We start from the raw sequence: 17,336 nt of genomic DNA, 5'->3' as shown, positions 1-17,336 counted from the left end.
GTGAACAGAAGAAGGGGCACAAACAGCATATTATGCAGCAGTGGTATACAGCAGAAGGAGCTGAGCAGATTGATATATAGTTTTGTGAGACTTCAATGAAACTTATATTTTACATTTAAATCATTGTTTTTTCTGACCTCAGTTGTACACGGGGGAGGAACTATAATAGATAGCATTAGCTGTGTAAGTGTGTATACATAAATAGCGGTCAGTCACTGATAGTTGTACACAGGGGAGGTGTTATCAGTGATTGATAGCATTCTCTGTGTAAGTATGTATACAGAGATAACTGTCAGTCACTGATAGCTGTACACAGGGGAGGTGTTATCAGTGATTGATAGCATTCTGTGTGTAAGTGTGTATACATAGATAGCTGTCAGTCACTGATAGCTGTACACAGGGGAGGTGTTATTAGTGATTGATAGCATTCTCTGTGTACGTGTGTATACATAGATAGATGGCAGTCACTCAAAGTTGTACACGGGGGAGGTGTTATCAGTGATTGATAACATTATCTGTGTAAGTGTGTAGATAGAGATAGCTGTCAGTCACTGATGGCTGTACACAGGCGAGGTGCTATCAGTGATTGATAGCATTCTCTGTGAAAGTGTGTATACAGAGATAGCTGTCAGTCACTGATAGTTGTATACGGGGAGATGTTATCAGTGATTGATAGCATTCCCTGTGTAAGTGTGTATACAGAGATAGCTGTCAGTCACTGACAGTTGTACACAGGGGAGGTGTTATCAGTGATTGATAGCATTATCTGTGTAAGTGTGTATACATAGATAGATGGCGGTCACTGAGTTGTGTACTGAGTTGTGTACTGAGTGGTCCTATGTTCATAAAAAACACAAATATAAATATATAAATTTACAAGTTCTACTGAATGTTTTCCCAGAAAACTACACTACTCACAAAAATTTAGGGATATTCAGGTGAATTCAGGTGAAATTTATGGAGAACGTAAAAAGTTCACACTACAGTGATATTATATTATGAAAGTATGGCATTTAAGTAGAATCATACAATGGTGATTTCCTCATCTCAAACAATTTATTGAAACAAAAGCCAACAACAGTGGTGGGTATACGCCCACAAAGATGTCAATGTCTCAATAACTTTGTCACGTGGCCTTGAGCATCAATTACAGCTTGACAACGACGTCTCATGCTGTTCACAAGTCGACTTATTATCTGCTGAGGCATGGCATTCCACTCTTCTTGAAGGGCAGCCCTCAGGTCATTGAGGTTTTGGGGTACAGAGTTACGAGCATCTAGACGGCGACTCAGCTGATCCCATAGACTTTCAATGGCATTCAGGTCTGGAGAAAGTGCAGGCCACTCCATTTGAGGCAGCCGTTCCCTAATGATACGACCTTGATGAGCTCGCACATTGTCGTTCATGAAGATTAAATTACACCTGTGTTGTTCATGTAGAGGCACAATGACTGGATTAATGATGTTATTCAAGTAGTATGGACTTGTCACTGTACCATTCACAGAGCGTAGGGTAGTTCTGTATTGACTAGACACAACTGCCCACACTGTAACACTACCAAAGGCTTGTCTGGTGACACAGTGACTGATGCATAGCACACTCCTTGACTTCTCCAACCTCGTTGGTGGCAGGGCTGGCGTTTGGGGGTGTGTGGAAACTGGGCAATTGCCCCGGGCCCCCGTCACCAAAGGGGCCCCCTTCCAGTCAGTGTCTGATTACAATAGGGACGTTCGGGTCGGCGGCCCTGGGCCCAGCACCGCTGGGAGGCCCAACGCAGACCCGAACGCCCACATACTGCGGCGGGGCACGGGAACTCATAGTTCCTGCCCTGCCGCCGATCACCACCATAGGCTTTAGGCCTAGTAGGCCTGAGGCCTATACGGTAGGGAAATCCCGGCGCAGGCGTGCGTGATGACGTCATTGCGCGCACCTGTGCCGGGACGTCCACAGTGCAGTGTGAGTGCCTGCCATTGCGCGCCTGGACATAGGTGAGTATTTAGCTTTTATTTTTTTATTTTATTTTATGTGCCAACTTTGGGGGACACACACAGGAGGCCATGTGAAGAGACAGTACATCGGGGGGAAATTGCAGTATGGGGGCATATTACTCTGTGGGGGAAAAATATGGTGAGATTACTGTGTGGGGGCAAGGATTACTATGTGGGGCAGATTATTATGGGAGGGATTACTATGTGGGGGCAAATTACTATATGGGGAAATGTTGGGGAAACTACTGTGTGGGGCAGTGTGGGGGAAATTACTGTGTGGGGGCAGTGTGGGGGAAACTACTGTGTGGGGCAGTGTGGGGGAAACTACTGTGTAGGGGCAGAGTGGGGGAAACTACTGTGTAGGGGCAGTGTGGGGGAAACTACTGTGTGGGGCAGTGTGGGGGAAACTACTGTGTGGGGGCAGTGTAGGGTACACTACTGTGTTGGGGCAGTGTGGGGTAAACTACTGTGTGGGAGCAGTGTGGGGGAAATTACTGTGTGGGAGCAGTGTGGGGTAAACTACTGTGTGGGGGCAGTGTGGGGGATATTACTGTGTGGGGACAAACTACTATATGGGGGCAGTGTGGTGGAAATTACTGTGTGGAGGGGCAAATTACCATGGGGGGGAGGAGGGAAAGTGTGGGGGAAATTACTATATGGGGGCAGCGTGGGGGACCTTGCTATTGAGGACTTTCGTCTCCGCTCAAAAATCATTTTCTGAGCGTACACTGAACGGACCCCATTATAGTCTATGGGGGTTTTAGGCTCCGTTACCCTCAGTTAGGTCTCAGTTATCTGCAGAATCCGTCCTTTCCGTTCTCCTGCTCCTCAACGGAACTGGAGAACGGAAAGGAGAGACGGTGATGTGAAAGGAGCCTTAGAGTGCATTTTAGGTTCATCCTGAAATTTCACCCACAAGCCAAATATCCCTAACTTTTTGTGAGTAGTGTATATATGAATCTGCTTAGCTCCTCCTGCTCTATAACATGCTGCCTGCAGATCGCACTGTATTTTAAGGTTACAGATTCTCTTTAACCACCTCCCGTCTGCCCATTGACTATAAGCGTCCAGGAGGTGGATCTCTATTTCTGAAAGCACGTTTTAAAACGTCCTGCAGCTTTCCCCCCTGTGCTCCGCCCCTGTACATAGAAACTCCGTGACTAAGCTCCCTCCTGACAGCCAAGAACATGGAGCTTTACCCCGAGACCTTTTTTGCTGGTCTCCGGGCTTTTGATCGCTCTGACAAGCAGTCAGAGCGATCACAAATGCATCTACCATCTCCTTCTTATTACTGCCAGTCAGGGAGGGAGATCGGTATTTAAACTAGGCATTGTGATTTTAATGTTAAACTGTAAGCCCTGGAGACCGATCAGCATGGTCTCCGGGGCATGTGAGCGCTGTAATTTCCAGTTACAGCGCTCTGAAATGCTTGTACCGTCTCCCTCTCCGTAGCGCTGGCAGGAGAGGGAGAGCGGTACATTCACACCCCACCAGCGATCCCCCAGCAGCTGTTTTCACTGGAGACAAATCAGCATTGTCTCCAGAGCATGTGTTGTGAGCGCTGTAATTTGCAGTTACAGCGCTCAGAAAGGCTTGTCTCCCTCTTATTAGTGCTGGCAGGAGAGGGAGATCGGAACATTTACACTCCCCCAGCAGCTGTTTTCACTGGAGACCAATCGGCATGATCTCCAGGACATGTGACTGCCTGAGCCGGGTGAGTGCAGGAGCTGTGAGCTCTTTCACAGACCTCGATCAGCCCTGCACTGAGGCCGTACAGCGCTGTATTGCGCTGTACAGCCTCTCTGGGGGGTGCATTTCTCCTGTAACTGGGGCTACTATGTCAGCTCCAGTTACAGGAGAAATCAATAGTGAAAAGAAAAAAAAAAAGTAAAGTTAAATGTCCCCCAGAGGTCTTGTATGACCTTATGGGGGACGCAAAGCGTAAAATAAAAAATATATAAATAAAATGTAAAAAAAAAAAAAAAAAAGTTTTCACATGTAAGGCTACTTTCACACTTGCGCTTGATCGGATCCGTTCTGAACGGATCCGATCATATTAATGCAGACGGAGGCTCCGTTCAGTACGGATCCGTCTGCATTAATAACTTAGAAAAATTTCTAAGTGCGCAAGATGCCTGAGCGGATCCGTTCAGACTTTCAATGTAAAGTCAATGGGGGACGGATCCGCTTGAAGATTGAGCCATATGGTGTCATCTTCAAGCGGATCCGTTCCCATTGACTTACATTGTAAGTCTGAACGGATCCGCTCGCCTCCGCACGGCCAGGCGGACAGCTGAACGCTGCAAGCAGCGTTCAGCTGTCCGCCTGGCCGTGCGGAGGCGAGCGGAGCGGAGGCTGAACGCCGCCAGACTGATGCAGTCTGAGCGGATCCGCTCCATTCAGACTGCATCAGGGCTGGACGGAGGCGTTCGGGTTCGCTCGTGAGCTCCTTCAAAAGGAGCTCACGAGCGGACCGACGAACGCTAGTGTGAAAGGAGCCTAAAAAAAAAAAATTCCCCAAGTAAGGAATAAAAAAAATAATAAAAAAATAGAAAAAATAAAATAAAATAGACATATTTTGTATTGCCGCGTCCGTGACGGTCGGCTCTATAAATATTTCACATAATCGACCCAGTCCAATAAACACCATAAAAAATAAAAATAAATAACTTTCAAAAAAAGCCATTTTTGTCACCTTACATCACAAAAAGTCCAACACCAAGTGATCAAAAAGGCATATGTCCCACAAAATGGTACCAATAAAACAGTCACCTCATCCCGCAAAAAATGAGCCCCTACATAAGAAAATCTCTCAAAAAAAAACAAAAACTATAGTTCTTAGAACATGGAGACACTAAAACATCATTTTTTGGGTTTCAAAAATGCTATTATTGTGTTAAAGTAAAATAAATAAAAAAAAGTATACATATTAGGTATTGCCGCGTCCGTAAAAACCAGCTCTATAAAAATATCACATGAACTGAACCGGTGAACACCGTAAAAATAAAAAAATAAAAACTGTGTCAAAACAAGCAATTTTTGTCACTTTACATCACAAAAAGTGCAACACCAAGTGATCAAAAAGGCGTATGTCCCACAAAATGGTACCAATAAAACCGCCACCTCATCCCGTAAAAAATGAGCCCCTACATAAGAAAATCTCTCAAAAAATAAAAAAAACTATAGCTCTCAGAACATGGACACATTAAAACATATTTTTTTTGTTTCAAAAAGGCTATTATTGTGCAAAACTTTAATAAATAAGAAAAAGTATACATATTAGGTATCGCCACGTCTGTAACAATCTGCTCTTTAAAAATGTCACTTGACTGAACCCCTCAGATGAACGCTGTAAAAATAAATAAATAAAAACTGTGCTAAAACAACCAATTTGTTGGTCACCTTGCCCCATAATTAATGATCAAAAAATCATATGTACCCAAAAATAGTACCAATAAAACTGGCACCTTATCCCCTAGTTTCCAAAATGGGGTCACTTCTTGGGAGTTTCTACTGTAAGGGTGCATCAGGGGGGCTTCAAATGGGACATGGCATCTAAAAACCATGTGAAGTTCCTTTTCTTCTGCGCCCTGCCATGTGCCCATACAGCAGTTTATGACCACATGTGGGGTGTTTCTGTGAACCGCAGAATCTGGGTAATAAATATTGAGTTTTGTTTGGCTGTTATCCATCGATGTGTTAAAGAAGAAATTGGATTAAAATGGAAAATCTGCCAAAAAAGTGAAATAAAAAAATTTGATCTCCATTTTCCTTTAATTCTTGTGGAACGCCTAAAGGGTTAACAAAGTTTGTAAAATCGGTTTTAAGTAACTTGAGGGGTGTAGTTTCTACAATGGGGTCATTTATGGGGGTATCCACTATGTAGGCCCCACAAAGTGACTTCAGACCTGAACTGGTCCTTAAAAATTGGGTTTTGGCAATTTTCTTAAAAATGTGAAGAATTGCTTCTAAACTTCTAAGCCTTCTAACGTCCTTAAAAAATAAAATGACATTTCCAAAATGATGCCAACATAAAGTAGACATATGGGGAATGTTAAGTAATAAATATTTTATGAGGTATCACTTTCTGTTTTAAGAGCAGAGAAATTAAAATTTAGAAAATTGCGAATTTTTCAAAAAAATGTTTGGTAAATTTGGGATTTTTTCATAAATAAAGGTGAAATATATTGACTCAAATTTATGACTATCATGAAGTACAATGTGTCACGAGAAAACAATCTTCCAAAGTTATTACCACATAAAGTGAGATATGTCAGTTTAGCAAAATTAGGCCTGGTCAGGAAGGGGGCAAATGGCCCAGATGGCAAGTGGTTAAAGTCCATTATTACAATTACTTAACATACTGTACTAGAACTACTGACTGGAGAATCTCTGAATTTTATTTGTTTGCCTTGTCTATTTTGCTGTCTATTCAAAGATATGACATCATTTCCAAAATGTTTTCTTTTTTTAAAGGGGTTGTCCAGGTTCAGAGCTGAACCTGGACAGCCCTCCATTTTCACCCTGGCATGAGCATCGGAGCAGTTCATGCTCCGATACTCTCCTTTGCCCTGCGCTAAATTGCACAGGGCAAAGGCATTTTTCAGAGTTCCGGTGATGTACCGGGGCTCTCCATGGGGCTGACAGGCACCCCGTCGACATCACCGGCACTGATGGGCGGGATTTGGCTCTGCCCTAGCCAGTAAAACGGCTAGGGCAGAGCTAAAGCCCGCCCCTCAGAGCCGGTGACGTCACTGAACACACCGCTGGGCGGAAGTTACCGCCCGGCAGTGTGTTATTGAAAACAAAAGAGCCTGTGCCCTGCGCGATCTAGCGCAGGGCACTGGAGCGCATCGGAGCATGAGATGCTCCGATGCTAGGCTCAGGGGGGCTGCCGGGGTGAAAATAAGGGTACGTCCGGGCTCTGAACCCGGACAACCCCTTTAAGTCTTGGTTTTCCTGTTTAGTTTGGAATCATTACATATATGCAGCCATTATATATTAGGTAGGCACTGAAACTATCTGCAAATTATTATATGTATGATTACGGTAAATAATGCAAGTTTCATTGGGTTCTTTCTGAGACCCAGTTCCTTCAGTGATCAGGCAAAGAACTTTTTGAGTGCTCTGCCTGATCATTAACCCCTTCTACCCTGGAGATTTTTTTGCCTTTGCGTTTTCATTTTTCGCTCCCCGCCTTCCCAGAGCCATAACTCCAATGTCACCATTTAATATTGCATAGATTGTAGTGGGAAAAAAAATTCCAAAGGTGGAACACAATTTTGCCACAGTTTTACGTGTTTTTTTTAACGATGTTCATTATGCTGTAAAACTGACTTGTGATCTTTATTCTCTAGGTCAGTACAAATCCGGGGATACCACATGTATACTTTTTCTTGTTTTTTTTTCTGTTATTTTCTGACCCTATAACTTTTTGTAATTGTGTTGTATATGTGCAGAGCTGTTTAAAGGCTCATTTTTTGCAGGAAGATCTGTACTTTTCATTGATACCATTCTGGGGTGTGTACAACTTTTTAATCACTTTTTATTTAATTTTTTTGTGGGAGAAGTGACCAAAAAATGGAGAATCGGCCATTTTGACCCTTTTTTTGTTTCGCCTTTTTCCGCATAGGATTAATTTTTTTTTTACATTTTTGATTCTCATTTTGGGGAACTTTTTTATTATAATTTAAAATTTTTTTTTTGTAAAAACTATTATTTTTTTTACACTTAGACTGCTATTATCATAGACTCCAATGGACTAGCATTGGAGTCTATGATGATTTTACTACTTTCCAATGGAGCCCTATGACAGGGTCTGCCGCACACAAGCTCCAGCTCCTCCAATGGCCGCACAGGGGAGCCGTTTTTCAGTGTGCTCAGATGCTGTGGTCAGGTTTGACCACGGCATCTGAGGGGTTCAATGTCTGCGATCGGCATTACTGCCGTTCGCATACATTAGCCACGGGTGTCTGCTGTAAGAAACAGTAGGCACCCAGTTAGTCAGGAGCGGGCGCCATCTTTAAAGACCCGATGTGACGTAATAGTACGTCACATGTCGGGAAAGAGTTAAAGGGGTTGTGCATGGGTTTTATGTCCGACACCCTGCACCTGTTACTGTTCAGCTGTTTGAAGAGGAGGTGGTGGTTCATGTGAGCGCTGCTTCCACTTCATTACACTACACATTATCTCCCTTGCAACGGCGGCGTAGTGTAATTTCAAGTATTTGTAATTACAGTCACATCCGAGGCAGGTGTAATTACAGTCACATCGACAGGCAGTGTAATATAGAGGAAGCAGCGCTCGCATCGAGCACTGCCTCCACTTTAAACGGCTGACGGCTGATCGTGGGGGTGTCGACCCCTACTAATCTGATATTGATGACCTATCCTGAGTGCAATATAGTATTCAGAGCAGCACACAAATACCGTACAGACCTTCACTGGAAGGCACCAGCTATCCACGACCATAGATCCAAACCAGGTCAATCGATCCGCATACAAACAAGTTTGATGACAGCATCTCCAGAAATGCGCTTTTATTCATAGTGGGTCCATGAAAAAATGTGCAACATAGCGAAAAAGTATTGCAACGTTTCGACTACATAGTAGTCTTTGTCAAGCAAAAGACAAAGAATACTATGTAGTCGAAACGTTGCAATACTTTTTGGCTATGTTGCACATTTTTTCATGGACCCACTATGAATAAAAGCGCATTTCTGGAGATGCTGTCATCAAACGTGTTTGTAGGCTATCCTGAGAATAGGTCATCAATATAAAACCCATGCACAAGGAGGTAGTCTAGAGCGGTGATAGGCAAACTGCGGCTCTCCAGCTGTTGCAGAACTACAACTCCCAGCATGAAAAAACTGCCTACAGCTTTCAGCCTACAGCAGCGCATGGTGGGAGTTGTAGTTTTGCAACAGCTGGAGAGCTGCAGTTTGCCTATCACTTGTCTAGAGGGTGGGAGGAGAAGGGGTTGGTGCTAGTCTTCCTGGCTGCAATTATAACTTTTTAACATTTTCTTCTTGCTAAAAATGTCTTTGATAGTCTGAAAAATCTGGTAAGTTAAAATCTTTTTTTTTTTTTTTTTATCCAGTGCTGTTAAAAAAAAATAATGTAGACAACCACTGAAAAATTATATCTGCTACAAAATACGTTAGCATTGATCTTGATGTAAACGTGAACAACTGAGAATAGAGCAGTTTTATATATAGTTGGATTATGCCTGAAAACTGTTAGATGATTGTGCTCTCCTGCTAACACTAGGCAAATATTGTTATAAGTTTGGATTTCTGCATGATTATAGCTAATATATTTAATAAAACAAAAAGAGCAAAGAGCAGCACACAAACAGCGGTGCAAATTCCTTCAAAAGACCGGCAACCAAGGTCTTGCTAGTTATCTTGAAAAAAGATTCATGAAAAAAGTGGGTGGTTTATTACTCCATGTGACAGCAACGTTTCAGCTCTCAAGCCATGATGGCTTGACAAAGGCTCCATAGAGAGAGCTGAAACGTTGCTGTCACATGGAGTAATAAACCACCCACTTTTTTCATGAATCCTTGGAGTGCTGCCTTCTCTTTTTCTCAAGATAATATATTTAATATATTCTTGAACTGTATACGGTGATTTAAAAATAATGGTGCAAAATTATAGCCCCGGTATTCATAACTGAGAGAACATAAAAATGTATTCACATTTATTCACTAACCTATTTAGTGTGAGCTCCACTGGTGATGCAGAAGATGTCTAGGCAGCAGTCCAGTTCTGTCCAGATGCGTGCCAGCATATCCTCTGATATGGACTCCACTTTTTCAGTGATACATTGTCTCAGGTTGTTCAGATCTTGTGGCTGGGGATGGGGTTCTTGATGTAGTCCCATGGAAAGAAGTCGCATGGTGTCAGAATCTGGTGATCATGGAGGCCAGCACAACATTGGTGAATTGTATATCCCAGGTTTTAACCTAAGGGGCAGATTCATGAAAACTGTCTAAAAGAAAACTGACTGTGTTGCCCACAGCTTTCAGAATTGGGTTCCTTTTGCACCATCCTTTTTGAATCACCCTGTACTATACCAATGCAGAGTATGCAAAGAACTGTTTTTGGAGATTGTAATTATTCTCTCATTTTTTGGTGATTTAGTGAATATTCTTAGTATTGCTAATGTTTCTGTGTGATATATTATCCTCCGGAGCATGTCTATTTTATCAAAGAGCAGTAGTCGTTTCAGATTTGGCTTTCTGAATACAAATAAAGGTTACGCCTATAAAGCAGCGGTTTGCAACTGACATGACATATAGTTTTACAGCAGCTGCAGAGAAACAGATTGCAACTCAATACTTTAATATAGTATATAAAATGTATGGGAAATCGAAAAATAAGAAAGAACTGAGAAATCAGTATTCTTGTCCTGTGGCCCACTTTGACAGTACATTCAGACATAGTATTATGTAGTATTCTTAACAAGTAGTATTCTTAACAAGTAGCCAAGAATCTTACAGCAAACAATGCGTTTTTACTACGGTTCCACAGCTAGCACAGTAAAATTGTATGTGGTTTTTGCTGCATAATTCTTGGGCACATGCCAACCGCACCATGAATGTACCCTTATGGTGCCATCTTGCTAGCTCTATAATCCATTTTTTTCAGTTGGACGCAGGCAGATTTTTTTAAAATGAAGTGATTTAGAAATTAGCTATTTACACCATTCTCTATTAAAATAAATGAACTTGTGTGAAAATACAGTGACTCTTTAAAGTTATATATATACTGCACACTTCATATAAAGTGTGCTGCATATGCCACTTTACTCAGCCCTTTCCTCTGAAGTATATATGTTTGCGTAGACTCCAACACCATTTCCCCACTTCATGCTACAAACTGAAAACAAGAAGAGCGGCAGCAGCCATACCTGCAGACTGCCCACTTCTTTCAATCTTTTTCAGCACCCTCTTCCTCCTGGTCCCAAATGGCACTATTTCAAACTGTTATAAGAATAGTGGAATCCATGCCCACAAACAGTCCACCCACCGTGGACTCCTATCCAGCCTACTTGTCACTCCTCATCCCTGGTGGCCTACTCCTCTACTGCCATTATTGAAAAATGAATTGGGTCTATCTTGTAAACAAGACACTTGTGCCTGCATAGGAGCTGTAGACACAAAACAATAGTATATTGTTTATTATTTATTTTGCACAACTTGCAGTTTCTTTTTTAATTATATTGAAAAAAATAACATTGGTTGCAAAGTTGGGCCTTTCCTTTAAAGGGGATGTATGAAATAATTAAAAATGTTGAACCCCTGGGCATGACGAGAACACGGCACACGTCTGAGATTTTGGAGATGATAAGAGTGCAGGCGCAAGCAATGAAACACTAAGGGGCGGGAAAGGGGGCGTGGCAAGCTTGACTTTAACCGAGAAAGCTATAGCCGCCTTGACATCAAGACCCTAATTTACATACTGCCGACAGGGCATTAAAAGTCTTTTTTTATGGATTAGGCGCATCAGACACAAAGAACAAAGCCAACTTTAGAATCAAGCTAAAGACTTCTATAAGGTAATGCAGGTGGTTTAATATGCTTTTTTTAGGTGACAGGTTCCCTTTAAAATAAAAAAATATCATCTTATACTTACCCCTTTCTCCTGCACTGTTCTCTGTTGTTCTGGTCAGGTCCTCCTGCCACTGCTTGTTTATAAACTGCAGGGAGGGGGGGCATGCACAGTGACGTGCAGGCATATGGGGCATCACCACTGCAACCAATCACTGTTCTCAGAGTTAGACCACCAAGAACAGTGATTGGCTGCATCGGTCACATGTCTCCTACCGACACGTCTTTACTGCAGTTTGTAAATAAGTAGCGTAGCAGCAGGAGGACTGGACCAGCACAGCGGAGAACAGTGCTGCAGAAAGGGGTGAGTATAAGATGATTTTTTACTATATTCCACAGTTCTAAAATTTTATTATTGAAAAAACCCTTAAAACAACTGATTCTGCATGTTCCTATTGCTGGCTGAGTCCATGTGTGTTTTTATTAGAAATGATGATTCAATTACACTTGCTAAGTAATCTTGGCAGGTTTAACCATTTTTTATAATTAATCAATGGTTTTTCATTCTGAAAATTCTTCATTTGTGAAACCTGTATCTAAATATGCCCAGCAGGCCAATATCTGGTCTTATTTTGTGATATATTACAACAATAAGGTTGAAAAAAGACAAACGTCCATCAAGTTCAACCAAGTGATAGGTGAGGACACAAATCCCAGAAGGAAGCGAGACACAAATTTCTACACATTTTCATAAGCATTAATGTAATTTACTTTTAAGAATTCATTTAAACCCTTTTTAAAACTCTCGACTGTTCCTGCTGTTACCACGTCCTGAGGAAGTCTATTCCACAGCTTCACAGTTCTTACAGTAAAGAAGCTTTGATGCTTCTGGAGACTGAACTTTTTCTTCTCCGGTCGAAGGCAGTGCCTTCTTGTCTTTTGAGGGCATTTGACATGGAACAGTTTTTCACAGTTTTTTTTGTATGGCCCATTTATATATTTGTATAGGTTAATCATGTCCCCCCTTAGATGTCTCTTCTCAAGACTTCTTACATTTTTTTAATCTTTCTTCATAACGCAGACCCTCCATCCCCCTTATCATTTTAGTCGCTCTCCTCTGTACATTTTCCAGCTGCAGTGCGTCCTTTCTATGGACTGGTTCCCAGAACTGAACTGCATATTCCAGATGAGGCCGCACCAGGGCTTTGTAGTGGTAGTATTACAGCCCTGCCCCGCGAGTACATGCCTCGTTTAATGCATGACAATATCCTGGTGGCCTTAGAAGCAACTGATTGACATTGTGTGCTGTAATTTAATCTACCATCCAAGGACACCCAAATACGTCTCTATAAGTGACTCTCCCAGTGTTGCATCACCTAGGACATATGAAGCACAGGGATTATTTCTACCAAGATGCATAACTTTACATTTGTCCACATTGAACCTCATTTGCTAAGTTGATGCCCAATCACTCAAAATGTTCAAGTCAGCTTGTATTTTATGGACATTTTCCATATACTGCACAGTACTATACACTTTCATAATTTCAAAAATAGAAATGGTGCTATTAACCCCCTCCTCAATATCATTGATAAATAAATTAAATAATAAAGGGCCCAGCACTGAACCTTGGGGTACACCACTTATAACCTGGGACCATTCTGAATTGGAATCATTGACCACAACTCTCTGGACACTGTCCTTCAGCCAGTTTTCAATCCAATTACAAACTATACTTTCCAAGCCTAGATACCTTTTTTTTTACCTATTAAACTTCTATGAGGGACAGTATCAAAAGCCTTTGCAAAATCCAGAAACACTACATCCACAGCCGCCCCACTGTCCAGGCTACTACTCAACTCCTCATAAAAACAAATCAGGTTAGTCTGACAACTTCTGTCCTTGGTAAACCCATGTTGGTTATCACTTATGATATTATTTACAGTCACATACTCCTGTATATAATCCCTTAAGATTCCTTCAAACATTTTTCCCACAGCAGAAATTAAACTAACTGGTCTATAATTACCTGTGGAGAACCTAGATCCTTTTTTGAATATGGGCACCACATTTGCTTTGCGCCAATCACTTGGCACTGTACCAGTACCTAGAGAATCTTTAAAAATTATAAACAGGGGCACAGCAATGACTGAACTGAGCTCTTTAAGAACTCTTAGCTGTAATCCATCTGGACCTGGAGTCTTGTTTTTCATTTACCTTATTTAACTTAGCTTGGACCATATCTACAGTTTTTGAGTATATTACTGGATGTACTAACAGCCCCAGCATCATGTTATATAGCAAGTCCTGTAGTCTTGTAAAAAGCGTGCTCGGTGAGAGACATCCTCCATGCACGACTATTGAATTTCAAAAGCTGTTTTGTCTATTTTAACAGAATATCATCCACTTGCTGCAAGGAAAGTGTTTCATGTCTCCGGTGGCATACTTAACGTTGGCTCAGAGCTTGATTCTTTCTGCTGACTTAATGGAAAATAATGAGGACCAGCAAATAGTTTGGACAAATCAGTTGAACAATTACAAATTAGCACATCAAATTATCACCAAACAGGTAAGTGCATTTGTAGATTCATTTTTGTTAAGGACAGTTACAGTAGACATTCAGAAAATATATTTGTTTGAACAGTGATCATTCTGAAAAGTCAAATGATCAAAGTGAATCTCCACCTTATCAGCTGTTATCACTGGGGAAAGCTGTAGCATTGAATTGTATAGGGGCACCCTCCCTGGATAGACATCCATGTGTTTTAATATTGTATATTCTAAGGAATTATCTTAGGGAGACAACCCCTTGTTCTGGGAGATAGATTTAAGATTATCGGGAGGAAACTGTCACAAAACAGGCAAGTCCACTCACACTGTGATTGAAATAGAAACCATGGCCCTGACCGCAGTAGCAGTATGAGCCAAGGAACTAGCCAAGATAGCTGCCAAGGTGGACAATACATGCTAGAGGATGTTCGCTTTACAAGATTGGGTCTTTAAATCTTAAGTCTTCTCAGAATATCTGTGGAGTATTAAAACTTAACTATTAGGTAATTTGTTAAAAGATTCTTACAATATAAGTTTTCTTTTAACAAATTACCTAATAAGTTAGGTTTTAATACTCTTCTCATTTTTCTAGGTAGTAAAAGGATATGTTCACCTAAATCTGAAAGATTGGGTAACTAGATTTTGATCACTGTGCAGAGTACACTGACTATGACAGTATTTGTTCATTTATGAAATAATAAACTGGAGATATCAACAAGTGTGTTAACTAAAAAATAAATGTCATGCATGAGGAATCGGTAATCAGTGAGTCATAAAATTATTTATACCATAAAAGTGCACAATACAATGTCTGCCCAGAAGGTTGTCATTAGGTAGTAAATACTAGATGGGTTAGGATCTAAGGCTATTTTCTAATACATTCCATTTACATTTGCTCACTGCCCCTGGTCTGAATCATAACAGAGTACTTAGGGCTTACAAAGACAGTGAGCCCTAAGGCTAGAACCCAGCCCGCCTTCCCTACCTACTTGCAGTACAAGCCCTAAATAGCTAGACCGCAACTGGTCGACATATGCTACACAATTTAAGTGCAGAGACAGACTAACAAACAAGGACAGACAAACACAATACCAGAGTCATACAAATATGGGTCAGAACCAGACGGTATGTGCAGTACCAAATGAAAGACTGAGAGTGGTCAGAAGACAATTTGAAATCCGTACCAGACGGACTACGCAGTACTAAACAAGAGACAGAGAGTTGTCAGAAGACAAGCCAGGGTCAGAAGTACAAACAACCCAAATAAGCACAGAAGCAGAAACCAGGAACACAGCTAGTGAGTCAAAGACTATAACTGTCAATGGTATATGGCCAGGAAGGGATTTAAATGGAGTGTCGATTCCCTGGATCAGAACCTTATAGCTCCATTGACTCAACACAGTAATGGAGCAGCGGAGATAATCAGCCATTGCTAATCTTCCCAGCACATGCCCACTGTGCGTCACCAGGATTCTGTCGGGTCACCATAGGGTGTGGCTTACCAGCTCGTCTCTCCCGACACTGCCATGCCGAGGTTGAGGATCGCGGCGCTGAAGTCTAGACACATACGTTTGTTACAACACACATGAATTTGGCACTGGTGTTTTTTTTACCAGTAAAAAAGCACAAATAAAATGTAAGGTTGAGTTCACATCAGTGTACAGCCTTTCCGTTTTCCTGCTCTGTTACAGGAGCAGTAGAACGGAAAGGACGGATTCGGCACATAACTGAGCCGAACAGAGCCTACGGGCCCCTATAGACTATAATGGGGTTTCCTGCATGCAAGACTTTTGTCTTCGCTTCCAGAGTGGAAACCTAACGGACCCCATCATAGTCTATGGGGTCTATAGGCTCTGTTTGGCTCAATTATGTGCCAAATCCGTCCTTTCTGTTCAGAGAGGCTGAACGCTGATGTGTACTCAGCTTAAAGGGGTTGTCCGGGTTCAGAGCTGAACCTGGACATACCCTTATTTTCACCCAGGCAGCCCCCCCTGAGGCTAGCATCGGAGCATCTCATGCTCCGATGCGCTCCCTTGCCCTGCGCTAGATCGCGCAGGACAAGGTCTCTTTTCTTTTCAATGACACACTTCCGGGCGGAAACTTCTGCTCGGCAGTGTGTTCGGTGACGTCACTGGCTCTGATGGGCGTGCTTTAGCGCTGCCCTAGCCGTTTTACTGGCTAAGGCAGTGCTAAATCCCGCCCTTCAGTGCCGATGATGTCACCGGGCTTCCTGACAGCCCCATGGAGAGCCCCGATACGTCACCGGATCTCCAAAAAATGCCTTTGCCCTGTGTGATCATTTTGACTTTTTTTTTTTCCCTGTTGAGGTGGTGTCGGCAAAATGCCAGGAAAAAAACAACAACCGCCAAATGCTACAGCATGCTTTTTTGAAAACTAGTAAGACATACAAAAAACACCACCTAAGAGCTAATGCACACGACCCTTGTTGTTTTGCAGTCCGTTTTTCACTGATCCGTTGTTCTGTATCTGAAGTCCTCTTCCTTTCTGTTATTGCACAAAACATATCTGTATGTTTTCTGTATTTGATCCGTTTTTTTACGGATCGTATACAGAAACAGTAACTTATTAATCACCAAACACATGAGCAATATGGGCTGGGCATAGCATTTCTACAGTATGGATCCGCAAAATACGGATGACATACGGATGTCTTCCGTGTGCGTTCCATATTTTTTGCGGACCCATTGACTTGAATAGGGCCTCGGATCGTGATTCGCGGACAATAATAGGCCATGTGGACAAGCGGAAATGAAATGTATTTTCTACATCCCCATTGAAGTGAATGGTTCCGCATACGGTCCGCAAAAAGAACTGAGGCAGAAAGAAAATAAGTTTGTGTGCATGAGCCCTTATTCACATAAGTAACGAAAACGGCAGTAGCAAAAAAAATGCAAGTGCTTCCTGCATTTCATATTTCCCATAGACATTCAGTTAACATATGGAAGTTTTTTTTCCTGCAAAAAAAATGCACCACAAGAATGCAGGCCCCAAAAAAAACATGTCAAAAATGTTACAGTTCATAAGAATGCCACTAAAATTTGCATGGAAAAGTACCTTAGTAGTTACATGTGATTCATCCATATAACAGCTTTTGGGATAGGATAAGAAAAAACATTTCTTTAAGGATTTGGAAGTCATGCCATCAAACTAAAAATACAATACAGCAAGTAGCAGAGCACACACTGTAGGTGATGCAATGCAGACGTTTTATTAATTGCAAACGTG

At 41.9% G+C, this 17,336-nt stretch overlaps 1 protein-coding gene across 1 annotated transcript in view; it reads left to right on the top strand.

The window, feature by feature from the left end:
* CFAP54 (cilia and flagella associated protein 54) overlaps nt 1–17,336 on the top strand; it is a 383,858-nt gene that overhangs the window by 277,822 nt on the left and 88,700 nt on the right. Inside the window, exon 56 of the mRNA XM_044280574.1 lies at nt 13,936–14,109. Coding sequence (XP_044136509.1) covers nt 13,936–14,109 — 174 coding nt within the window. The remainder of the gene's footprint in view (nt 1–13,935; nt 14,110–17,336) is intronic.

The sequence above is a fragment of the Bufo gargarizans genome, chromosome 2 (genome assembly GCF_014858855.1).
Source record: "Bufo gargarizans isolate SCDJY-AF-19 chromosome 2, ASM1485885v1, whole genome shotgun sequence".
Taxonomy (NCBI): domain Eukaryota; kingdom Metazoa; phylum Chordata; class Amphibia; order Anura; family Bufonidae; genus Bufo; species Bufo gargarizans.
Note: the sequence above shows the minus strand (reverse complement) of the source record. Positions and strands in the feature narration are given on the sequence as shown.